Source organism: Mustela nivalis (assembly GCF_964662115.1).
Source record: "Mustela nivalis genome assembly, chromosome: 5".
In the NCBI taxonomy this organism is placed as follows: Eukaryota; Metazoa; Chordata; class Mammalia; order Carnivora; family Mustelidae; genus Mustela; species Mustela nivalis.
Window position 1 is genome coordinate 11666832 of NC_139024.1, and position 26069 is coordinate 11692900.

The following is a 26069-nucleotide window of genomic DNA, read 5'->3' on the forward strand; positions in this document are numbered from 1 at the left end:
CTTTTCCCTTATCCTCACCAAATCAATAGAGTCTGACATTCTAATTTTTGCCAATCAAGTAAGTTAAAAAGGAAACTTGATTTCTTCAGTTTGTATACCTCTGATTATTAATAAAATTAAATTTCCCTTTACATGTAGATTAACCGATTTGATATTCTCTTCTCCTCACTGAAACTCACTGTCCAGTTTCATTTGCCTAGTTTTCTGGTGAGTCCTCTTTTTATGGGTTTCTAGTATTTTCTTACATCTTTCTTATATTAAAGATACAAATCCTGTACCAGTTATATATGTTAAAAGTATTTTCTTAGTTTTTACATTTCTTTAAGTATATATTTCATCCATTTTATCAATTAGAACTTTAATTTTGATGTAGTCAAACTTATAAATCTTCTTTAGAGTTGTGGTTTTTGTACCTTGCTGAAGACTTCCTTTTCTGCTCCCAGATGATAAATTTATCTCCTGCATTTTTTTAAATCCACACAGAAGTGATTTGTGTATGAGATAAGGATCATATTTTTCCTGCATTTAAAATCATTTTATCTTATGTATTAAATAGTCCATCTCCCGCCCACATGCAGAAGTCACCCCTCATGTAAGTTCTCACATAAGATGAACCTGCTTCTAGATATGACATTCTGTACCACTCAGCAATTTGTTTTTAAGTTTTCTTTTTGCTGAACCTCATCATTTTATATTGCTCTTGTTAGCTGATCCAGTAACTGTCTTATCTTTGTTTTTGCCTATTTCTTCTATTTATTTTGTTTTCACGATTGTCTTAGATATTTGGGGGACCTATTTTCCATTTTCACTTTTGAATCCATCCATCCCTCAAATTCCAAAAACTTAGTGATGGGATTTTAATTGTAATTACATTGAACTTAAAAACTGACTTTGAGGGCACCTGGATGGCTCAGTGGGTCCTGGGATTGAGCCCCACGTTGGCTTTCTGCTCAGCAGGGAGCCTGCTTCCCCCCATCGCTCTGCCTGCCTCTCTGCCTACTTGTGATCTCTCTCTGTCAAATAAATAAAATCTTTAAAAAAATAAAATAAACAATATTTTTTAAAAAACTGATTTTGAAGGAAAATGGCATCTTCATCATTTTGAGATTTCCCATTCACATTGATAAAAATGGTATATGTTTTTATTACTTCAAGAATCCTTCGATGTTCTCCAACAAAGTTCTATAATTTTCCCCATGAGAATCTAACGTGTCTTCTGTTAAATTTGCTCCTGGCTACCTGAGAAATGGTATTGTTATTGTGAAGAGGACTTTCTAACTGATTATATTTTAGAAATAGGAAATCTATTAATTTGTATTTGATGGTTTTATATCTATTAATTTTCCTATAATCCTTCAGTAGCTATAATATTTTATCCATTGATTCTCTCAGATTATGTCTGTAGATGATCCTTTGCGGTCTGCTTTTTCTTCACAGTTCTATAAATAGTAGTTCTATTTCTTGTCTTACCTTTTAGGTTCATGAGAACAAGTTGGCATGATTATAAATGATTATAATGAACATCTTTGCCTTATAAAGTGTATTAATGGAAATTCTCTTTAAATTTTATCAGTAAGTATGAGGTTTATGTAACTTTTGGTTAGATACCCTTCTTTATTTTTTTTTAATATAATTTTTTATTTTTTATAAACATATATTTTTATCCCCAGGGGCACAGGTCTGTGAATCACCAGGTTTACACACTTCACAGCACTCACCAAAACACATACCCTCCCCAATGTCCATAATCCCACCCCCTTCTCCCAAACCCCCTCCCCCCAGCAACCCTCAGTTTGTTTTGTGAGATTAAGAGTCACTTATGGTTTGTCTCCCTCCCAATCCCATCTTCTTTCATTTATTCTTCTCGTACTCACTTAAGCCCCCATGTTGCATCACCACTTCCTCATATCAGGGAGATCATATGATAGTTGTCTTTCTCCGCTTGACTTATTTCGCTAGATACCCTTCTTTAGCTTAAAAACTTCCATTCCTAGCTTAATACAAGGTTTCATTGAAGAAGAATATTGAAGTTCATAGAATGATTTTTCTCAACCACTGAGATGACTATATGGATTTTGATCCTAATTTGTCAATATAATGAATAATATTTAGAGATTGCCTAATCTTTAAAAAAAAAAAAACCTTGAATTTCTCAAATAAAATACTAGTTGGTTTTAACAAGATTTTTTGTATGCCCTTATATTCAACCTGCTAATATTTTACTTATGATTTTACATCATGTTTCAAAACAAAACTTGGTTATAATTTTATTATAATTTCCTCTAGTTTATCAAGCCTATATTATCATATAACTGTTTTTATTAAGATAGAGATCTCTTTTAAATGTTCCATAAAACTTTCTTCTAAAAATTCTTGGACCTATTATCTTATCACTGCTTTGGAAAAAGACAAGATAGGATTTTGACAATTCATTTCTTTGCTCATTACTGTTCTACTCAGGTATTTTATTTTTCCTGGAGTACATTACATACACTAATTCATGTTTCTTGAAAACCAAATATCTCATCTATTTTTTAAAAAATCTCTATTTGGGGGGGCTCATTGCTTCAGTTTTATCTTTGTTATTTTGTTATACTTGCTTTTTATCATTTCATCTATTAATAGTCATCACCCTTTTGTTATTTCTTTGTCTAGAACTCTTTGTTGTGTTACATATCAGGGAGGATAATACTATGAATCCCCCATGTCCCTGTCCCAGACTCAAAAATAACAAACTTGGGGCGCCTGGGTGGCTGAATCACTTAAGCATCGGCCTTCGGCTCAGGTCATAATCCCAGAGTCCTGGGATCGAACTCCTGTGTTGGGCTTCCTGCTCAAGGGGGAGTCTGCTTCTCCCTCTCCTTCTGCCTGCCACTCTTCCTGCTTGTGCTCTCTCTCAAATAAATAAATAAGATATTTAAACATCATCATCATCATCATCATCATAAACAACTCTTGGCCAATCATTTTTCATTTGTTACCCTAACCTCTCAGTTATTTTGAAACAAAACTCAGATATTACATCATTACATCAATACATATTTCAATATATCTCTCTAAAGATAAGGACTCTTTTAAAAACATAACAGCAGTAGCGCTGCCCTACCTGAGGATTAAAATATATTTGGTATCACCTAATCCACACCTAATCCATCACCTAATCCACACAATTCAATATCCCTTAGTGTCTCATAATTTCTTATAATTTTATTTTCCAGTCAGATGCTTATTAAGGTCCATATACTGCAACTGTTTAATGGATCTTAAGTCTCTTTTGATGTACAGATGTCCTCCAACTTTTGCACTGTTGTTTGAAGAAACCAAGTAGATTGTCCTATAGAGTATCTTTTAATCTGGAATTTGCTAAACACATCTAGGTATTACTTTAAATAGTCCTACCTTTATTCTCCATAATTCCTGAAACTTTGTGGTTATATATAGAAATCTAATCAAATAAAAGTTTAATATTTTATTTGGTAAATACTTCATAATGTTATGTACCATAAAGAGATTCATAATGTGTGGTTGAATTTCTCTCTTTTTTTTTTTTTTAATGTTACCAGCTAGTGGTAAAAATTGCCTAAATCCACTCCAGCTGGAATTAGTATTAGAGTTAGGGAAAAGGTACAAAATTGTAATTTTAAAATCGTTTTATTCCCATTGGAATCAAAAGCTTTCAGTACTCTGAAAAAGAGAATTTTTTTTTTCATAAATTATTTGGTTACCCTAAGCAGAGTTCAAACAGAAATATAGGATTAAAATGTAAGCCTGTTTTATTTTTTTCCTATCGGTTTTCTAATAAACTAACTGGATTCCAACAGTTTCCAAAGGTGATAGAAAGTTGCTTCTTTTTTTAGTATCCTTATGAAGTCATGCATTTAAACATATTTGATACATTGTCATTTTTAATTGGTCCTCAAATTGTCTCTGGCCACTGGGAACTTTTTCAGTTTGGCTCAACATGTAACTCATGTTACTGGGAGTCTGATAGACAGCTCCCTTCCTTTGTGTAGGACAAGAAATTCCAGGATCTCATAAATTTCCTGTTCAACAGGAATCAACACTTTACTGGACTCAACAATTCTCCGTGGATTTGTGGTATCTCTTATTGTAAATGGTATCTAGAAACCACACTCTGAGCCAAGAGATGATCATTGTCCCTTGCCATTTCATTGTTCTGTTTTTTCTCCCCCTAGCCTTTTTTATTAAAAAATTTGAAGATAATATTTTAGATAAATATGTATTATGACTTTATACTAATACCTCTAGTTCAAACCTATAATTACAGAGTTTCTTTTTAGCCTCATCAGTCTCACAGCTGTGTCATTCTTTCTCTAACATGGAAAGCGTTTGTTTTCAATGGTGTCAATATAAACATTCATTTTCTTTATCCTTTAATACACACAACAGTCTCATATTAATAATAATATCATTATACATATTATATATAATTATAAAATTATAATTGATAATATTATTAACTAAAAATATTAGTTAAGTATATATTTCAGTTCGCTTTGTCCTTATGGTATACACCTCAAAATGTAGTCTAATTACCTTTTAAAAATAATTTGGAGTAAATCTTCTTTGTGTAGCTATTGTTCTTTCATTGCTAATAATTTAGATGATAATTATTCCATTTATTGTCTCTGGACTATCTTGCATTGAACCTAACTTTGTACATATTAAGTTTCTATAGGTCTTAAGAGAAACCCAATAGTTGAGTCCAATCTTCCATGGGACATTTTCCAGGGCTTCTGCCAAGACCCTAAGACTTTCCCTGGTTATGAACTATTTTTACATTGATTTGTGGCTCCAAGTTTCATTATTTTTCAGTAGAAATTTAAGGTTCCTACACTCAAGGTGATTCTGTTTCCTTCCACAGCACAGTATGAATGCTTGTCTTTCTGGCTTAAGAGCAAAGATTTTTCAGTTCCTATTGATGGATTAGGGAGTGATTTCACAGCTATTTCCAATGAACAGGAATGCTGATATCATCTCTCAGATAGGCCTGGGAATCTTCTTTAACCTGTAGGTCCAAAGGTGAGTTTTCATCCTGGAAATCTCTACTGCTTTTACCACTATCGCTTTTCACACCCTCTTTATTTGGTTACCTGGAGTTTTCTGTTTTTGTCACAAACGTAGCTGTCTGTTCCTTAATATTTAAAGATTTATTTATTTATTTATTTGACAGACAGATCCCAAGTAGGCAGAGGCAGGCAGAGAGAGAGAGGAGGAAGCAGGCTCCCTTCTGAGCAGAGAGCCCGATGTGGGGCTCGATCCCAGGACCCTGGGATCATGACCTGAGCCGAAGGCAGAGGCTTTAACCCACTGAGCCACCCAGGCACCCCTGTTCCTTAATATTTAAATAATTTGGCCTATTGCTTGTTACAGTAGCACATAGAATAAAAATCGTTTACCCGGCATTCATTATAAGAAATGACGGAATCCCCAACATCTCTTAAGGTCACAGCCTTGACCAGAAATGTCAGATGTTAAAATCAAACAGATAGGTTCACATGGTCTATAAAATCCAGTGACATTTGGAAGATTTCTTCATCCAGATATTTTGATACTGTAAACATCTGAATAATTGACTGATTTTTTTACCTGGACAGTTGAGTTCACGCAGATGTCCAGCCAGTTTAATCTCTGGTATTTATTTCAAAAGGTTTTCAAACATTTAATCTATGTCCTAATAGTTTGACCTTGAGCATGACACTGAAGTGCACAGGAGCTCAGTGGGATGCTCCGTGGCATTCCAGATCATGTAACTTGAACAGAGTTGTGGATGCACTGAAGATAGCCTAATAGATCCTGCAAGTTTGAAAGCTTCTTCTCTGGGTGTGCACCAAGTGACTTTTAGGGGCACTCTCTTTTTCAGGTCATTATTCAGTCAATTTTTGTTCTGAAGGAGACTTCACAGCTCCTCAAATGCATCATTTCCATTTTCGTTATTGGGTTCCTCTAACTTAGCCCCATCTCTTCTTAAAATTTTTTATTTTTTAAGGGAGAAAGAGTCATATATTCCAGCACGTTCTTCTGCTGTGTCTTAAACATATCTTAACACAATTTTAAAAAGATATTTAAAAATTAAATTTATCCCTGGGCAATTTGATTTGTGGGCTAAGAAGAGCAAAGTTTTACAAATGGAATACTTTTAAATAAATCATAATTAATTAACTATGCAAATATATCAAATAAATTTGGATACATAGTTAGACGCCTAATTACAGTTCAGAAAGGTTAGAAATTGTAATACTATTTTTTAGCTTGGTTAATATAATATTATAATTGGGGTTGCTTTGATCATGGGGAATGTCGGAGACAATAATTTTTCAAGCTTGGCTGATTTTTAAATCATATAGTTATGAGTATTAGCAGCTTAATATAAAATGTGGTGCTGTCCACAAAGTGAAAAGAAATTATTTTGTCATAATAAGCTTTATTAATTTAATTAGTTGTGTATACAGTTACATTTTTCACTTGAAATTGAAAGCAGAATATTAGTTGATAGATCTAGTTTCAAAAAGAAACAGGAAATTTTTTATATATTTAGTCCATAGGAGAACATTTCTGCCTCCTCTGGTTTTATATTTCATATGTCCTAGAATTTGTAAATGACCATTAATTCCTGTATTTCTTCAGTGAGTGTTCACAGAGGGCTTGGCAATGCGTTAAGGGTTTCCCTCCTTAGTTAAACTCTCAAGTATCTTCTCCTGGGTTATTGCAATGGCCTCCTCCTTTGCCTTCTGGTTTCCAGGCTCAGGCTTTGTACTCCATCCTTCACCCGGATGTCAGTCATCTTCAGATACAGCAGTCCCATCCTGTCCCCACTTTTACCTGTCACTGGCCCTCACCTTTACCTGTGTGTACATGCAATTCCCTCGCATCCATGTGGTTTTGTGACTCTGCCTTACACCTGCTGCCCTACCACCCGCCAACCCCCAAAAACTCTTGCATCTCTTTCTGCCTGGTTGAATTCCAATTTGTTGCTCAAGGCTCATAACACAGGCCCAACTCCTTAAGGAACTCCTCCTCCTCATCCCCACACTGAGCAGATGGCTGCTGCCTACTGGCAGTACTATACCTTGATCTACAACTCCTCCTTTCAGTACTCACCACAGTTGGCTGGAAACCTTTCCAAGAGAAGAAACCTGCCAGAGGAGGCCAGATTGGAACTAATGACTGAAGGGGGCTAAGGTTATGAAGCATGTGACAGTAGATTTCATGTGCCAACTTAACCAAGCTATGGCACCCAGCTCCAGTCTAGATGTTGCTGTGAAGGTATTTTTTAAATGTATTTAATATTTAAACCAGGAAACCTGGAGTAAAGCAGATTACTCTCCATCATGCCGTTAGGCCTCATTCAATCAGCTGAAGGCATTAAGAGCAAAGACTGAGGAGCTTCACAGGAGAAGGAATTCTCCTCAAAACTGCAATGTTTCCAGTAGTAGAAACCTTACTACAGGGGCACCTGGGTGGCTCAGTATGTTAAGCGTCTGCCTTCAGCTCAGGTCGTGATCCCAGCGTCCTGGGATTGAGCTCCGCATGGGGCTCCCTTCTCAGCAAGGAGTCTGCTTTCTCTCCCTCTGCCCCTTCCCCTAGAGTGATGCTCAGTCACTTTCTCACTCGCTGTCTCGCTCTCAAATAAGTAAATAAAATATTGAGAGGAAGAAAGGAAGGGAGAAACCCTGCTGCCCTCTGTAACTTGGACTTAAGATTTAACACCAACTCTTGCCTAATTTGCCAGGTTACTCAACAAATTTTAAACTTGTTAGCCCCCAGGTCATGATCCCATGAGATAGTTCCTTAAATAAATGTATGTGTCCCGCTCGTTCTGTCTCTTTGGGAACACTGACGCATTCAAGGCAGAAAAGAGAAGGAAGAATGTTCCAGAAAGCACGAGCAAAATACTAGCATTCTCATGTGTTCACATGTGGCTGGCTCATGGGGTGTGCCGAATAATAAAAGAAACCCCATGTGGATTGGGGTTTGGGGGCCAGGCTTTCACTGGAGTCATCACGGACACAGAGGCACAGTTAGAACATGATCCATTCTGGGTTTTAGAAAGGTAAGCACTATGGTTGCAGAGACGGGATGAAGGCAAAATGACTCTAGATGGACATCTCAGTCGGTGGGCCGCTGCCGAAGTCTGAGGGCAGTATAAGCAAGCATACAGGGAGAGGGAAACACAGGGGAGGACACACTGAGATGCAGAGGCAGAGCCAAGGGACACCAAATGATGGCTGGCTTGCTACATGGTAGCATCTGGAAGTAAGCCTGTGTTTATTCATCAGGGCACCCCAGGGCCCAGCACCCCGGAGACACAGCCTTCCATAACGTTTGTCAAGTGAGGAACAAAGGGAGGTGTATACTGAAGAGAGTTGACAAGGATGAAAGACAGCCTGATGCTGCTCTCCAAATGGCCGTGGTTTTCCTTTCTGCGGCCGTTTCAAGCTCTACATCTTGTTGCTCATCTTCAAACCCTGTGTGGTCTAAAAATAATCAGGAACAGTGGAGAGTTAGCTCCCCACAAAACTCCTTCTCCCTCGAGCTTTTCCTCCAATTTCACGGCACATCCAGTCTCTTCCCTTTTCCGTCCCCCAGGTTTCCTTTGTGTCATGTTGAGCCATGAGTGCATGAGACATGATGGATGGGCGTCGGGCCATGGCGACCAGCGAGGAGATCTAGCCCAAGGAAGTAAAATCAAGGTTGGCTTGAAAAATTATTAAGTTACCAAACTTAGGGGGGAAATATATATGTAGATAAGACCTACATACCCAAGTGGGGAGAAGGTGTTAAGAATCTCGGGGGGTATTTTGCACTCATCTGACAAAATCATCTGAACAAAGTTGGGAGTTTCACCAACGGGTTCTAAGAAAAGCCAAATTGCACATTTTATCACCTTCATCACCTTGACAACACAGCCTCTTTCTTATGATAATAATATCATACCAAGAAAAGCCTTTGGAGTGAGGGGAATATTAATTATAAGTGGAGTAGGAGAAGCTAAGCTAGCTCTGTCTAGGGAAATTGGGGTGAGGTATCTTCAAGGAGTTTGTAGCACTAACACAGAAGGAGATAAGGAGGGAAAATTGAAGTTATGTGAAAAAGGGATAAAATGCAAAGGACGGATGGGTTTATTCACAACTGGTGTCGCTCAGTCAAATGATGTGCAGCCATGATTTGGGTTCCATTAGCCTCACCTGCTGGAAGGGACTTTGAACTGAAAAATAGATGAGTTAGAGTTGGAGACTGGAGCTCTTCGAACCAGCAGCCCCACCTTCAGCTAACACCTCCACTGGCTGGGAGAGGGATGGAGAGGGATGTAGGAGTCGAACGAGCATCAAAAACAAGAGCTGGATATACAGATTTTCAACTTACTTACAGGAGGTCACTGTTCTTGAAGAGCCATCTCCCATAAAGCCCTCTAAGGTGGATTTTGTACAATTATTTTCTCTTCATGGGCTAAGGTATCAGTAAAATATTGCCATTAGGAAAATACATTTTATTGTGAGTTATCTACAGGGCATTCCTTCAGGACAATTGTCTTCTTAAATTGTAGTCTTCCATTGGGAAAATCTACATTTTTTTTTTTAAGATTTTATTTATTTGACAGAGAGAGATCACAGCAGACAGAGAGGCAGGCAGAGAGAGAGAGAAGCAGGCTTCCTGCTGAGCAGAGAGCCCGACGCGGGACTCGATCCCAGGACCCTGAGATCATGACCTGAGCTGAAGGCAGCGGCTTAATCCACTGAGCCACCCAGGCGCCCCGGGAAAATCTACATTTTAAGTATCAACTTTAAAATTCGACATAAAATCCAGGGCAGAGTAAACACATGACGGATCCTCTCTTTACCCGTGGCAGAAACAACAGCTTAATGGCTCCAGTTTTCCTGAATCACATTTTTTTCTTTCTTGGTTCAAGTTAATCAGCCCCGCCATCCACCATAAAATGCCTTCTAGCTCTGGACACCCATCAGAGCAGAAGCGTTCATGCATGCAGGGGAAGTTGTCATTGTTGCTCCGGGAACTGACTCCGTGTGTCTGTCTTCGAAACAACATGGTCAGACAGACCATGGGATGGAGGAGCGGGCACAGTGGGCTTGTAGTTGAGCTCAGCCAGGATGAGTGCTAATAGGAGATCTTAGAATAGTTCCCGAGACTCTGCCTCTCCAGAGCCTCCTCATCTATAACGTGCATCTTATCATACCTTCTGCAGAGGTCTGTGGGGATTATGCATCACCGTGTATGAAATGCCTGGGACGTGGGAGGCCCTCTGGAAATATCCATTCTTTAGGCTTCTGGAGAGTGATTAAACCCTCCCTTGTTTGCTCTTCCAGGCCCCATCCTCTAGGATCTGGCCTTCTGAAGTGAGCTTTTAGGACATGTTTTCACTAACTCCTTTAGCTCTCTCCTATAAACTGCAAAGGTACGAAAACAAGAGATGTAGTCGAGATGTAAGGAAATAACCAGTGGTCAGGAACATCTTGGGCTCTAGACCTGTTTCTCTACTAAGCAGCAAGATGCAGTTAGACTAGTCCCTAACCTCCCTGTACAGACAAGAGTTTTCTTCTTTGTAAAATGAAAATATTGCTCTAAATTATTCTTAAGAATAAGTATCATGATTCTAGGCAATTTTGATTCAAAATATGAGACTCTGCAAACCATCTCTAAAAAAGGTCACTCAGCAGAGGCACCTGGGTGGCTCTGTCTGTTGAGTGTCGAACTCTTGGTTTCAACTCAGGTTGTGATCTCCTGGGTCATGAGATCGAGCCCCTGCTTCGGCTCTGCACTTCGAAGGAAGTCTGCTTGAGGATTCTCTCCCTCTGCTTCCTCCCACTCATTCATGCTCTCGCTCTCTCGCTCTCTCTCTCTCTCTTTCTCTCGTAAATAAATAAATCTTTTTAATAATATATCACTTGGAATCCCTGAGTGACTCAGTCATTTAAGCATCTGTCTTTGGCTCAGGTCATGATCCCAGGGTTTTGGGATTGTGTCCCACACCGGGGGCACGGGAGGTCCTTGCTCAGCAGGCAGTCTGTTTCCCCCTCTGCCTGCTCTCCTCCTGCTTGTACGCTTTTTCTCGCTCTCTCAGATAATAAATAAAATTTTAAAAATATATATCACTCAGTCTTTTAGTGTGTACATGTCCAGTATGTTGGATGATGGTGACGATACTGATGGTAAACAGGTTTCTCCCATTTTGTCAGTTTCTTGTTTGGTGCTTATTGAATACCCAGAGAAATCTTGTCATGGTACCAAGCAAATACACCTCCTTTTTTTTTTTTTTCCTTTTATAAAATTTCTGTTTCTAGCTTAGCTTCCTAATGGTTCTTTATTAACAAAATGAGTCTTCGAAGTTGCAATCATGCAATAATTGACAGTCAAGCAGAATGATAAGAAATGGCACATGAGATGACAAATGAGATGACATTCGGTCCCAGCTCAGAGGCACCACTGAACCTTTTGCATGTCGTCAGCGTCCTTCAACGAAAACGTGCAAGACCTCCTCCCGCTTCATTTTCACATCTGCTGGTTTTATTTTTTGAAGTCGCCAAACCTTTATTTGATCTTCCCACTCTTCTCTGAACTTGGATCAAACATGTCCACATTTGGGCCAACCACCTTCTCAGGGACTAGAAGGCTTGAAAGAAAACTTTCCAGCTTATCTAAATGGATCAAGGAAACAGAATATTTCAATAGATGTTCATTTGCTTTCTTATTTGCTACCAGAAAATTCATGGCTGTTACAAGAAATATTTATTTATAGGAAGTTTGTTTTATGTGACTCCCCCCTTCCCTGTCTATTAAATCAAATGGATGTAATTCATCGTGTGACTCCTCAGAACCTGCCCCGCTGTGCACAGCGGCTCGGCAAGCATGCGACGCGGGAGAGCAGCGGGGCCGTGGTTTGGAAGTGCTCTCCTCATCACAAATATGTGGCTTCAATATTTAGTTGTTGTGGCAGAAAAACGGCAACAAATACATGAACTGTAAACCATCTGCCTTGAAATATGTTCGAAGATGAATGTTCATCTTGAAAAATGAAATCTATGGAATTCTGGCATCCACTTTGACTTTTGAGAGATGAACAGCTTGAAGATGCAAAGAACGGATTTCTAGACTAGCCTTTTAAACTTTAAATTTTCGTGAACTCCGAAGTTAAATGATTCACGGTCGGGACTGGAAAACTTCCTTCTTGCTTTTCAACTCTAAGGAAAAACCTCGACTGCTTGAAAATCCTGGGACTGAAACCGCAGAGGGGTTTGTACAGAAGTCTCTTCCATGTTAAGAAATAGAGACATGAATGTGACTCCGTGTTTATGTAACATCTACTCTGTGCCGGTGTATGCTGGACACATGTGTAAAAAGCATGAGAATTCTGACTTTCACTCGATTCCTAAAACTGAACATTTAAACCGGCAGCACTAGAGACTTTGAACTGTGTCTCTTAGTTTGGGGTGAGAAATGAGTCACTCCCTCTGCTCTCTTTTGAACCACAATCCAAAGGCGATACAGCATCCGTGCCCTGGGAGAAGGAGCTCTCCAAATGGCTCTGAGAGGGGTTTCAGGCAACTTGATAAATATAAAGAAGAAAGGTGTCATAAATGCATGTGAGCAGTGAGGAAGACGTAGTCAGGAGAATAGGAATCAAGCAAAGCACGGACGCCTTCTGGGCTTAGCAGACCAGACCAGAAGTGACCACAAGAAGAGAACTAGGGGCTGGAGTAGTTTCTGTTTGCTGTTTGAGATTTGGGGAGTTTATTAGACTGACCTTTTGGCTGACACAGAAACTTAAACTTATTTTCTTCCTTCTCTTTTTACACCATATACTTTTGACTTTGATCTGCCTCTAGAGAGTGTTCTCTCTGGGATAAATCCTCACCTAGATTTCTTTGGGCTTTCGTGGTCCCCAGGTGTGCAGTCTCTTCCAGTCCCAGATGCACCCACTTTCAATGGTTCTTCCATTGTTGCGTGTGCACCTGCTGTCTTCCCACTATGGCGGAAGCAGCTCAATAAAGGAATCCAGACCTCTTTTGCCCACTGTATCCAACATTGTGTGATACGTGCAGTGGCCTCAGTAACTATTCATCTGAAATTATGAAAGAATTATGCCATCAGTAGGGGGAAAAGCCTGAATTGGATAAGGTTGACTAAATTTGTGATACAAAGCATTTTATTATTTTTTAATTAATTTTATTTGTCAGAGATAGAGAGAAAGAGAAGGAGAGAAAGACAGCAACAGGAAGAGGGAGAAGCAAGCTCCACACTGAGCAAGGAGCCCTATGAGGGACTTGATCCCAGGACCCCAAGATCATGACCTAAGCCAAAGGCACACGCGCAACTGACTGAGTCACCCAGGTGTCCCACAGGGCATTTTAAAGTGGTGTTAAGAGAGCATCAATGTTTCCCAAAATAAAAATATAGTATGTTTACTGCAGTAAAAGGTAGGGTATTGGTGATACTCTTAATTAAACTTTATTTTAAAATTAGATATATGTTAATGTATGAACTTTCATTTTTCTTTGATTCTGCTTTTCCTTTAAAAAATGGAATTTGTCTCAGGTGGAATCTGTCTCTATAATTACATAATTATCACCACAAATGTTCCTCGAAACAACCATGAAAGGGTTTGAGAGGATGGTGTTTGTCTTTTATTCTTTATTTTGTTCATCTTTTTCACTCTAATACTTACATGCTTACCTTGCTTGAAGGAAAAGGCAAAAACATGTTTAGCACTTAGAAGAGGAAAATTTGGCAATGCTATTTTTACACTATCAGTGCTCTGCTATATCTACAGGGAGCTTAGATTTTAGGATGCAACAGCAAAAGTTACTAGATGATCAGTCTTACGCTGGAAGATCAAAGTGTTCTTTTTGTTGGGTCAACTGTTTAAGAAACTAAGAAGGAATAAAAATATAATAGAGCAAATCCAGCCCTGGAACATAGCTTGGGCAATGTAAAGTTTGTGTCCGTACATACAAGCAATTAACTTGCATTTGTAAACATATTTGCTTTGTTTCTCTCCTACTTTTCCATTAAGAATAGTTTGTTGTTGGTGATCTTCACAAGAGAAAAAAAAAAACATATCATCTTTTGTGGGTGAACTGGAAAAGCCGATGAGTGTACTCGTTTAATTAGAGAGGCTGTATCTGCCTTGGAAATGAACAATGCAAACTCTACTTTGTTTGTTCTGAGAAGATTCCAAGAAATGAAATGGGCACAACTTATTAGCAATGAAAACAACAAGGTTAAACTAGTTCTGAGCGTTTATATAATTTTAGATTTTGTATCATTCCCGATCTCTTTATATGCAACCTTATTAACTTGGCCTTGATTCTGGGAAAGTGATTCCAATAGTCTTGACTTAAATTGTAATTTGTACAGATTCCTTCATTGAAGTAAAAACTGAGGCAGACTTTTGGGGCATGATCGGTGTCCCCAAACTTGCCCCAGGTAAATTAAGAATAATGAGAACAAACACAACATCTTACTTATCCAAACTGAGAGCTTCCAGGAAGGATCCCAGAGGCTGAATGGAATTGGACTTAGGTGTGTGGTATAAGATAGCTTGAGTCTTATGAAATCTGATTCCAATATTGTAAACCAACTAGTGGTATCATCAGATTATTCTTAAATGTGAAAATAGAAAAGTTGAGATGAAAAGATATATACATCAGTTGCACAAAAGTGTTGAGCTCTGAATGAATTTGAATATAATTTGAAGTTCACATATTTTTATATGAGTAAACTAAATATCATTGCAAGTTCTAAAAAAATAAAATGTCTGAAGAAAAACACTGAAGTAAAGTCGTGAGTTATACTCTTATAATACAACTGTGAACCATTTTTGTGGGCTAGAAATGAATAATAGCTATGCTTGAACACAACGTGTCTTTACATATTCAAATGAGGAATAAAACACATGGCACTTGACAAATAAGAATGGAGTAGGGAAAGATGTGGGTTTTTTTGTTTGTTTTTTGTTTTTTTTAATTAAATTTATTTATTTTCAGCATAACAGTATTCATTATTTTTTCACCACACCCAGTGCTCCATGCAATCCGTGCCCTCTCTAATACCCACCACCTGGTACCCCAGCCTCCCACCCCCCGTCACTTCAAACCCCTCATATTGTTTTTCAGAGTCCATAGTCTCTCATGGTTCACCTCCCCTTCCATTTTCCCCCAACTCCCTTCTCCTCTCTAACTCCCCATGTCCTCCATGCTATTTGTTATGCTCCACAAATAAGTGAAACCATATAATAATTGACTCTCTCTACTTGACTGATTTCACTCAGCATAATCTCTTCCAGTCCCGTCCATGTTGCTACAAAAGTTGGGTATTCATCCTTTCTGATGGAGGCATAATACTCCATAGTGTATATGGACCACATCTTCCTTATCCATTCGTCCGTTGAAGGGCACCTCGGTTCTTTCCACAGTTTGGCGACCGTGGCCATTGCTGCTATAAACATTGGGGTACAGATGGCCTTTCTTTTCACGACATCTGTATCTTTGGGGTAAATACCCAGGAGTGCAATTGCAGGGTCATAGGGAAGCTCTATTTTTAATTTCTTGAGGAATCTCCACACTGTTCTCCAAAGAGGCTGCACCAACTTGCATTCCCACCAACAGTGTGTTTTTAAACCTAAACCTTTACATTTTATTTTTACTGGGGCACTAGCAACATCCTCAGCAATTAACCAAAAATGTGACTACACATTATTATTCAGCAAAACACACGTCTCATTTGTAACGCTGTGGGCAGAGTACAGAAAGCTGGAAGGTTCCAGCCTTCCTCACACTTATTGAATCTAAAATAGACAAGATAGTATAACATTCTAGATGTATTCTCTCTGAATTAATTTTTATAACCCAACTGAATAAGGCCTCTAAGATATGTAAATCCTAAACACTTCAGAAATAACAAATCATTTCATCATGGAAGATTATTGGCTTAAAGAAATGAACATGAAGACTTTACATCTTTATATTGCTCGCTATTAAACAAGCTACTGAAAATATCTCACTAAGTGCACTCTAACCTCAGGTTAATGCTGCCAAAGTACCTGTACTTTTATATACTTCTAGAAGGGAAAATTCTTTACGAATGATGTCTTTGTTTCTAAAGAGAAGCAAATTTGCTAGATTGTTGCAGGTTAATCTAAGACTTCTCCTGGACAGGCATCATCTCCCAAAAGTGTGAGTGTGTTTGTGAGTGTGTTTCTAAGTGTCAGTTAGAAGAATTGGAGGTGAAGAAGCAACAGGATTAGCTCTATGTGGTAGATATTATCATTAGCCCTAGCAGAAAAATGGAGAAACACACTTAAAAGGTGTAAAGGGTCAGAGCCAGATGACACGTAGAAAATGCATCCGTTCTTCAAAATCCTTCATCTGTGACTCCAAAGATCAAGATGTTTAGGAATACAGGTGTTTTAAATGTACCTGGGATTGGTTATAATCAAGTATCGTAAGCAAGTTGTTTCAATCCAGTATTTGTTTCAATCAATCAAGGCAGACATCTGCCTTGAAAGAAGAGTTTATCACTTCTGGTTCCCAAGTCATACCAGGCAGGGCCACAAGGGGAAGAAGCAGGGTAGGTTAGGAAGAGAGCGTGGGCCAGAGCAGCTATTGGACCGTTTTTTCAGGAAGACATGGGCAATGCAGCGTGAGCAAGCTGAACAAGCTTAGGATTGGGTCATTTGGAAGAATTTCAGTAGGCTCTGAACTGGAGGGGTGGTCCCTGGTTACAGTCCCTGGTCCTGGGGTGACCTAGGGCAGAGACAACATCAGATTGGTATGCGAGAGAGAGTTTGGTAAAGGAGGTAATTGGGGTGCATGCCCTCTGGATGGGTTGTTTGCACATCAGAGATGAGTCCCTGTGTAAAGCGTTTGCTCTCACTAGGAATTAGCCAACCGAAGGACAATCCCTTCCCTGCATCTGAGGACCCCAAGATTCCAAAAGCATCTTTTTACAGAGAAGATAAAAAACATGGTTCATACAAGATAGGCTATGTATTAATTTTTTAAATCTTTCTTATTGAAGGACAGTTAGCAGACCATGTTACATTGGTCTCAGGTGCACAACTTAGTAATTTAACAACAGCATACAATGCTCACCATGGTAAGTATAGTTACTATTTGTCACCATACAAAGTTACTAGGATATTATTGACCCTCTTCCCTATGCCTTACTTTTCATTCCCATGATTTCTTTATTCTATAACTGGAAGTTTGTATCCCTTAATCTCCTTTATCTGTTTCACTCATCCCCTATCCACAGCACCCCTCCAACCACTAGTTTGTTCTGTGTATTTAGGAGTCTGTTTTTGTTTGTTGGTTTGTTTTGTTTTTTTAGATTTCACATATACATGAAATTATACGGTATTTGTCTTTCTTTGGCCTATTTCACTCAGCGCAATACTTTCTAACCCCATCCATTTGTCACAAAGGGCAAGATATCGTTCTTTTTTATGACTGACTAATACTCCATTGTGTGCGAGTATGTGTGCTGGGGGGGTCTGTACTATATCTTCTTTATCCTTGCTTCCACAGACAGACACTTACATTGCTTCTATATCTTGCCTATTTTAAATAATGTTGCAGTAAACATAGGGGTGCATATGTCCTTCCAAATTAGTGTTTTTATTTTCTTTGAGTAAATATACAGCAATAGGATTACTAGATCATATGGGTCATTTCCATTTTCTATAATTCATTATCATTATGTTACAGTGGGCAAGAAAGTTAATCAGACATAATAACTTGTTTATCTGTAATTAACAAATTAAATTAGAGGAATTCCTATAGCTTAAATATGTCCAATTTATAGGAATGAGATTAATATCTGTACTTAAGTAGGTTTGATGCACAAATCCATATATAAGTATTTAATTAAAAAACACAGTGTAAGGTAGCAGTTAACAATAAAGATGCTCAATTTAGAGAGAACCAAACTCAAGTCCCAATAGCTCCTACTGCAAGTTACCTCACTGGGCCTCTCTCTACATGTGTGTAATGGAGCTTTTAATACATACCCCATAGAGTTAATGCATGACTCAATTGGACAATATCAAAAAGTTCTTCACCTAGTGTCTGGATTACTTATTTAAAATTTAGGATTAATACGATTATTATTATTATTATCATTACTATCATTATATAGGTCATTGAATATCAAATCACTGTTCCTATCAACTTTAAAATTTTTTTTAAAGATTTTATTTATTTATTTGACAGACAGAGATCACAAGCAGGCAGAGAGAGAGAGAGGAGGAAGCAGGCTCCCCGCTGAGCAGAGAGCCCGATGCGGGACTCAATCCCAGGACCCTGAGATCATGACCTGAGCCGAAGGCAGAGGCTCAACCCACTGAGCCACCCAAGCGCCCCAACTTTAAAAATTTTTTTTAAAAATTCTTGTAGGACCACTAACTGGATTCACCACATAAAGACACAGAAGCTTAGACTATTGTTTAAATGGTGCAATTCTCCTCTTCTTTTCATCTTAATTATCTGAAATTTTTAAATGGAGTAACAAGCAAATTGCTTCAACTGGAACAACTTTGTCTACCAAAATAGTCATGGTCCTTGTAAGGAACACAAAAGCATAAAATGGCTGCACAGCTCTTTTTTCTTTTCTTTTCTTTTCTTTTCTTTTCTTTTTTCTGGATTCGCTATGATAATCTCACCTATCTCATGGGTTCACCAAGTTCGAATGGGGGGAAGATAACATTCCTTCCATCAATCCCACAAATATCATCTACTTCAATCTCTAGAGTCATACTCAAAGATCTTTTTCTCTTTTCTTCACCATCTTCTAAAAAACTGTTTAATTCATGTTTATTTACCATCATTCTGTATCTTCTATAAAGGAATTTTTTAAAAGGGGCGGGGAGTAAAAAGGTGGAGGAAATAAAGTAGAAAAAGTTCAAGTATTTTGCTATACCCGACCTCCGTCAGTGAGGTTATGTCTCAAATTTACATAAAGACTTATTATCATCTTGACTGCAATCATGGAGAAAATGAATGGGGTATAAAGTACATGAGGATAATTTAATAAAACGAGCTTTCTTTTCTTATGAAATCTTTGAAGAAGAGAATCATTAGACAGAGACTTGCCTTGTATTCACCCAGGTCATAAGACATGTCAGCCTGGTGATGTGCCTTTGGCAAGAAGTCCTTAATTAGAAATTCCTCGAGAGCTGCTCCCAGTAGGTGCTTCCTAAGACAAAAAGACAAAATAATTTAGCAGGGAAGCCCTTACTAAGGATACAGCAGCCAGGCTCAGGTGAATGAAAGAAATAATTTGCTAACAGCAACAGAGCAAAGCTGTCAGAATGGGGTGCTGGATTTTGAATGAGAGTCTCTCCATCATATTAGTAGTAAGTATCGCTTTTGTTATTCATGTTTAAATATATATATTAAACAGTCTTTGACTTTTAAGATAATTTGTAGGGGAATGCTAAATAGCTTGAAGTATTACTTTGGTAAAAGACTAAAACTTGTTAGAAAACATTCAGTAGATATATTTAATTTATCCTTACAGAATCATGTAAAGTTGTTTTTCGACTGAGTTCATTTTTAATTATTTTTAAAGTCAAGTAGTTTGTTTTTGCATAATGTATGAATGTTTCTCTAAATCAAATGAAGTCTTTGAATTAGACTATGAAATTGGAAATTTTCTAGAGTACTTTCTGAGTTGTTTTTAAAGATTTCCTCCTTTTGCCATCATTGATTTAAAACACTAGAGTGATGTTGATTAGGAAGGTTTTGTACTTTTCATTAAATTCCTTAAAGTATACCGTGTGTGTTTAAAATCTTTTTTATAAAGTTAACAATTTATTAACATTGTAATCACTGCTAAAAACTGATCTATGAGAAATAAGTGTAGAGTAAGTCTGATTAACACTGAGAAGCTCTTCATTTCACTTTAAAAGAAGAACCCCAAGTGATTTTGAACAGAAGAAAAGATTGAAGATAGTATTGATTGGTCTCTTTTCATTCAACACTAGCTCTCATGGCTGGGAGTGAATTTATATCTGTTTATTGACACATTCTATTGGTATGAAGAGGAAGAATCTTTCCTTTACACGCGTGTTATTCTGGGTGTAAGTAGAGTTGGTGACTACACATTACCATTTTGGAAAATGTTCTATTTTCCCCAGCTTCCTTACTCTCACTGCATCTCTCTCCTGTGTCTTTACATATGGACAGTCAACGTTGGCTTGGGCACGAGCATCTGCAGTGTGTCTGAATTTTAACTGCATGCTGATTCTGTTACCGATCAGTCGAAACCTCATCTCATTCATGAGAGGGACAAGTACTGTAAGTACTAAAATATTTGAAATAATTTCCACTGTTTTCATGTCCTAATATAAGCACCATGGAAGATAAAGATGTATTTTACTGTGAAATTCCTAATAATCCTGTTTGAATTAAAGTTGGTTTCTTTGTAAGAGAGAACATGGTGGCTAAAACTGAAAATCAGGAATCAGTACATCTGGTGCGACTTCTGATCTTGCCTTTCCCTCTCTGCATGACATTGGAGTCATTCCTCAGCCTTTCCCTGATGTATTTGCTCCTCTGGAAAAAGATGGGCACATTGGAGTCATTGCTCAGCCTTTCCCTGATGTATTTGCTCCTCTGGAAAAAGATGGGCAATAGAATTGACCCGACTCACAAAGATGGAAGTATTATAATAGTTTCAACTGTTACCATTTCTAATTGAAAGGAGAAAAATAAGCACATGAGCCAAATGTCACTAAAGATGCATCTTTCTGAGCTCTCTGCCCAGGGAAGCACAAGCACAGTGCACAGATTTCAGTATGTAGACTTTAACCCCTACTAGACATAATAGGACATTTCCTATTATATTGACTTCAGTGTGTTGGGTACTGTGTTTCCTGCCGAACAATAACCCTAACTAGATGAGATAATTTATTATATAATCATCATTATAATTTTATGAATATTTAGAGGTTGATGAATATAGTGCTGTTCTTTGTGTAATAAGGAATAGTTTACAGACTACTTAAACCACATCCATGAGAATGACAGTTTCCATCTTCATTTCCTAAAACTAGTTGGAGCATGGAGATTAGCAGGTTTATTCTAGAATTTGGACTTGGAGTCAGGGAACTATACTATCTCATTCACTTTTACTGAGTTAAAATGTCAGCAAAGCCAGTAATAACCATTTGGTTTTACCATTGGGACTAAGTACTGGCCACTAACTTCTGAGCCCCATTGCCCGACCTTCAGGAATGTAGACAGAGGGAGTGCCTGAGTCCTGCTCTCTTAGCTCTCAGGATGCTGTCATCCCTGATTCTTCTCCAAACAAGACTTTTATTTTCTGTCACTCCAGTGCTGCAGAGGCCCATGGAGGAGGCAATTAGATAAAAATCTCAAATTCCACAAACTGGTCGCCTATGGGATAGCTGTTAATGGAGGTAAGAGCTTCTTACTCATTGCCCAGTGCATTTTATAAAACCTGATGTTTAACTTCTCTAAGTTTTGCTTTAGTTCCTCCTCTGCCAAAAGCTCACCCTTAAATAAATCTTTGCCTTCCATTTGACCACATAAACCTTATATAAATGGATTTTTAAATTTCTAGTTTAAACTCGTGCTGTCTTCCCTACAAAGCCTTCAGTTTGTCAGGGAAAAGTTAATGAAACTCCATTGCCATTTGTGAATAATTAAGCTTGTTGAGAAGACAACAATAAATACCTATTTGCAAAATGAATACTGTGCTACTCGATATAATTAACATTGGAAATAAAACTGACCTATAGTCAAAATCTCATTCACAGACGTAGGAAAATGGTATCATAGGCAGTAAAAGAAAAAAGAAAAGGAAGAGCAGGTGAAGAGGGTTCCGGATAGTATTGAGCTGGTGGATAATAAAGGACCTTGAAAAGATACAAGGCTTTAGAGCATATATAGTGTTATTGTTATTTCTTGAATAAGAAGAGAAGAGAATTCAAGAAAAATACAATAAAAATTAGCATCCAGGGCCAAGGTTAAACTCTGCTGAGGAAGAAAAGAAACCGAGCAATAACCAACTCATTTGTGGTTTTGTTGGACAACAAATACACGGAAATGAAAGGCTATCTGCACAATGAGGACTTATGGTTCAGGACTGTTTCCCCCAAACTAATTTAACTATAAAATGTTTTCATCATTTGTTTTTATCCTCTCATGCATAAAAAACAGCAGAGTAAGAAGAACACTCAAAACAAATGTGGATTTAATTAAGCAACAAGACATGACAGACAGTGCCCGAGTGCCAATTAACACAACTTTGGGTGTGCAGTGAGACATGTGGGGAGATTTCCCCATCGATTGTCCTCAATGCCAGATTAAACCAACCCAGGAAATGCTTGCAAATGGTCTTTGTAGTTTGTTAAGAAATAAGGGGTAAAGAGACATCATGTCCCAGAAAAAAACAGCCAAGGGATGGAGGGATGGAGGGGCAGAGAAGAAGCTAATGCATCTTAATGTCCAAGGCTACTTGGGCTACCATCAACAGAGGTGCCAAAAACCTTTGATGTATCAGTTGAACGCATGAGGGAATGAAGACTCAGGGAAGCAGATTTCAGCTCAGATATGGAATCGTCCAGACCTTAAAACTGGAATGAGTGTCCCTGAGAATACAGGGTTCCCTATTATGGGTGTTGTCAAGGCGAGGTCCAGACCGCTCCCTGGAAGGCTCTTCAGAAAAGGAATTCAAGGATTCTCTAGGTTTCCTTTAAAATTTTAAGAATCTTGAATTCCTGTATTAAAAGAGCAGATAAAAGACAGTAAAATGGCAGGAAGGATATTATGACTATGCAATAGGCAGAACTAAACTCTAAGAGAAAGAGAGAAGGAACCAAAAAAACTCACAGCATCGAAACACATTACCCAAAAAAGCAAAGAAAGAAAGAAAGAAAGAAAGAAAAATATGTTCTGCAATAATTTTGTTCTTAAACCCTTGGGTATGTATATTTCTTTCTGCGTAATCATATATCAATAGGATAAATGCATCAGTGATGTGTACTGAATGTCCCCCATGTGCAATATACCCTAAGAGAAGCTATAACCCACAAGTAGCGTAGGCACTAATAATTTAGCAGGAATAGCAGTTAACTAGAACCGGGCAACCAAATTATTTTATTCCCCTGCTACTGATTGGTCCTGTGATCTCAGATAAGTGTTTTTTAAAGCCTTTTCTTCTATTAAATTAAAAGAACAAGAATACAATCTATCCATCTCTAGATGTGCAGACTAGTTGTCAGGATGTCTCTTGGGAACCAGAGACTATGAGGCCATCGGCTCGCCACTATTGCAAAGAGAATCACCTCCAAGTCTAGTATGGCCAGCGGGCTCCGTTCGGTGAGCCCGGCTCCCTCCTCCACTCCCCATACCCCCTTGCTTCTTCCCCTGGCAATGCCCAGCCACTGGGTCCCTGAGTAGTCTGTGCCTTTGCTCCTTTTACCCCCTTCATGTTAAATGCTCTTCCTTTCCTTCCTCAGTAGATTAGGTGTTGCCATATCTGGGACTCCCTGCCTGGCCTGTCTTCCCCGACCCTCCGGGGCTGAGCTCCCAGCCCACCTCACCTGCCTGCCCCTGTCATGCCTCCTACTACAGAGTAAAATTTCTCCGGACTCTGATCTCCTCAGGGGCTGAGATGGGCCTTACCTGGCTTGGCTCTCCCAGCCCCTGTCACATAAATCCTCAACAAATTTGGTCAAACCTGAGGATGAGCAGGAGTCAGCCAGCTGGCAAAAAGGATTGGGGGAATTTGCAGGAAAGGTACAAGACCGTGCAGAAGTTGTTTAGGGACCTGGCAGCAGCTTGGGGGAGGGCGGGGGCAGGGGAGGAAACAGGATGTAGGCAGGAAAGAGATGAAGAGATTCAAAATGATGCTGGTCGCTGGTCGTCCAAGATAAATTCACATTCTGTGGCAACAAGAGGAAGCAGCATGCTCTTTCTCCCTCCTTCTCTCACAAATCCCTGGAGAGAATCAAATACCACTGGGGGAGTCTCTCCTGCTTGAATCTCCACTGCTTTGCAGGGATCCCAAACATCCCTGGGCTCTAAACAGCCCCCCCACACCCCCGCAGGGTCAGACTGCTTCTGAGAGCAAAGCACTCCTCCCCCACCACCATGGCAACCAGCAGTGCAGGGCTGTTTCCATTCCCAGCAGAGGCAGGAGGGTGGGGAGAGAGCTCTCTGCTTCTCCAAGCCCTGACATAGCAATTATTACATTTCACACTAACTAAGAAATGCGGCTGGCAACTGCGCTTTTAGAAGAAAAAAAAAAAATGCTATGCCCTGGTTTCATAGATATCCCTTTGCTTTTCACATTTCGTCCTTCTGGTGTATTCACTTGGGAGCCGCTGAAAATGTCCCCGTGCTTATTTTATTAGCATCGCCCATCATGCCGCTTTTCAAATAGCCGACTGGCTTAATAGAGGTGTGTAACCTTGGAAGAAGAGCATCCACATCGAAGTTTGCGTGCCAGCCCCTAATTTCTCATCCGTTCCTCTAGAAGTTGAACTGCAGGCTTTAATTGGTCAAATCATTAAAGGATGTAATTAGAGCCTGGTGGAAGTAGGCTGGGGAGGAGGAGCGAGACAAACAATGGTATCTATAATCAAGGGCATCACCGAAAATGCAGTGACAGAAACTCTTCTCCTGGCTTCCTGCCTTCCCACTTGCCTGCCTATGATAAGAGCCGCTGGAGCATCCTTCAACCGCTAATAAATCATTTTCAGGGACCTATAACCCCAGTGGTATAAAAATTCCAACTGCACAGCCCCTTCGTTCTTATAAATGTGGATCCTTCTGGACTCCGTGGTCCAGAATGGACCTTAAAGATCTTCCAACTGAATAGCAGTTCTGTAAGCAAGATCGTTCTTCAAAGGGAGCTGTGAATAGTGACCCAAAAGGCTTACAACGGCTCGGCTGGGGGAGGGGCGCTTGGGGGGGTAACAACTACCCACAGGCAGCTCCGGATGCGCTGCAAAAATTAGTTTACAAAGCTTAATAAACATAAGAGACAGGTTGAGAGGAGTGCACTCAGAGGAAAGGTACTGAATAGAAAGACTTGGAGACCCCAGGATAGAGGCCCAAATTCTTCAGGACCAGATCGCTAAAGAATTGTTACTAATCCAGTTCTGCAAGAACACAGCGACCCCCAAGGAGGCTGTCTCCCCTGTCCTGTCCAGCATAACTGAACTTGATTTACAAATGAGTGGCGTGCAGTAGTCTAGGGTGCCAGAGTCCATGTGCATTCCTGCGGAAATCAGACTCCAGACTTAAAAGTTGGGGGGCCAGGCTCTGGCTGTAGATGCACAACCAGGATTTGTCCCTGGGTCCTTATTTCTGATGGCTGCTTAATTAGGAGGTGACTTACTCCAAAATGACTGTTATCACTGACAGGCAGGCAGAAAGATAGCAAGAACTGACCGCCCTTCCAAGATTCTCCCTCAATTACGCTTCCTTTGATCTCCTGAAAACTAAAAAGAAGGAAAGAAAGAAGGAAAAGAAACTTTCTCAGGGCAACTGGCTCTAATTGTAGCCTTTATGATTTTTTTTGTTCACTCTTCAATAAAAGCTCCTTATTTGAACTCAGAAGTTCACACACCAATTAAATGTGCATTTGTGGTTTGTCCAAGACTGCTGCTCTCTTTTAACTGTAAAAGTACTTTGGTGAGAAAATAGGATTGTGAAAAGACCCAGTTATAGCAACTTTTAGCCTTAGCATTTGGGTGGATTCTGGAAATGTCTATCTCGGGCTTTTCTACGGGCTGTGCAGAAAGTCCTCAGGGGCACGGGGAAGAGCCCACCGGCATAACTGATGACATGGGATTCGCTATAAAATTAAAAGTCTGCTTAAGCCAGTGTTGCTTTTGAAAACATTGAAACATGTGTTCCGTATTTGCATCACTTTTCCATTAGACTATAGACTCCTTTGGATGATACATGTCCCCAGTTAATTTTGAAGGAGACACAGGAGCCTAACTGCTGGAAAGGAACCAAGATATCATCTCGTTTCGTTCAGTCCACCCATTTTAC

At 39.2% G+C, this 26069-nt stretch overlaps 1 protein-coding gene and 2 long non-coding RNA genes across 3 annotated transcripts in view; 2 read left to right on the forward strand and 1 right to left on the reverse strand.

Annotated features, from left to right (window-relative positions):
* Positions 1-1488: 1488 nt before the first annotated feature.
* LOC309865048 lies at positions 1489-7836 on the forward strand. The gene is made up of 3 exons (XR_014311923.1): positions 1489-1572; positions 4886-5043; positions 6764-7836. It is a non-coding gene; the product is annotated as an uncharacterized lncRNA (long non-coding RNA).
* Positions 7837-8396: 560 nt separating this feature from the next.
* The window catches only part of NOX3 (NADPH oxidase 3), a gene marked incomplete at its 5' end in the record, with an annotated part of 69393 nt that continues 51720 nt past the window's right edge, over positions 8397-26069 (forward strand). Inside the window, 5 exons of the mRNA XM_082729439.1 lie at positions 8397-8714; positions 9932-10069; positions 20021-20116; positions 20223-20333; positions 21373-21457. Coding sequence (XP_082585565.1) covers positions 8397-8714; positions 9932-10069; positions 20021-20116; positions 20223-20333; positions 21373-21457 — 748 coding nt within the window. The remainder of the gene's footprint in view (positions 8715-9931; positions 10070-20020; positions 20117-20222; positions 20334-21372; positions 21458-26069) is intronic.
* On the reverse strand, positions 22233-23984 carry LOC309865047. The gene is made up of 2 exons (XR_014311922.1): positions 23688-23984; positions 22233-22780 (listed from the first exon to the last, which is right to left on the reverse strand). It is a non-coding gene; the product is annotated as an uncharacterized lncRNA (long non-coding RNA).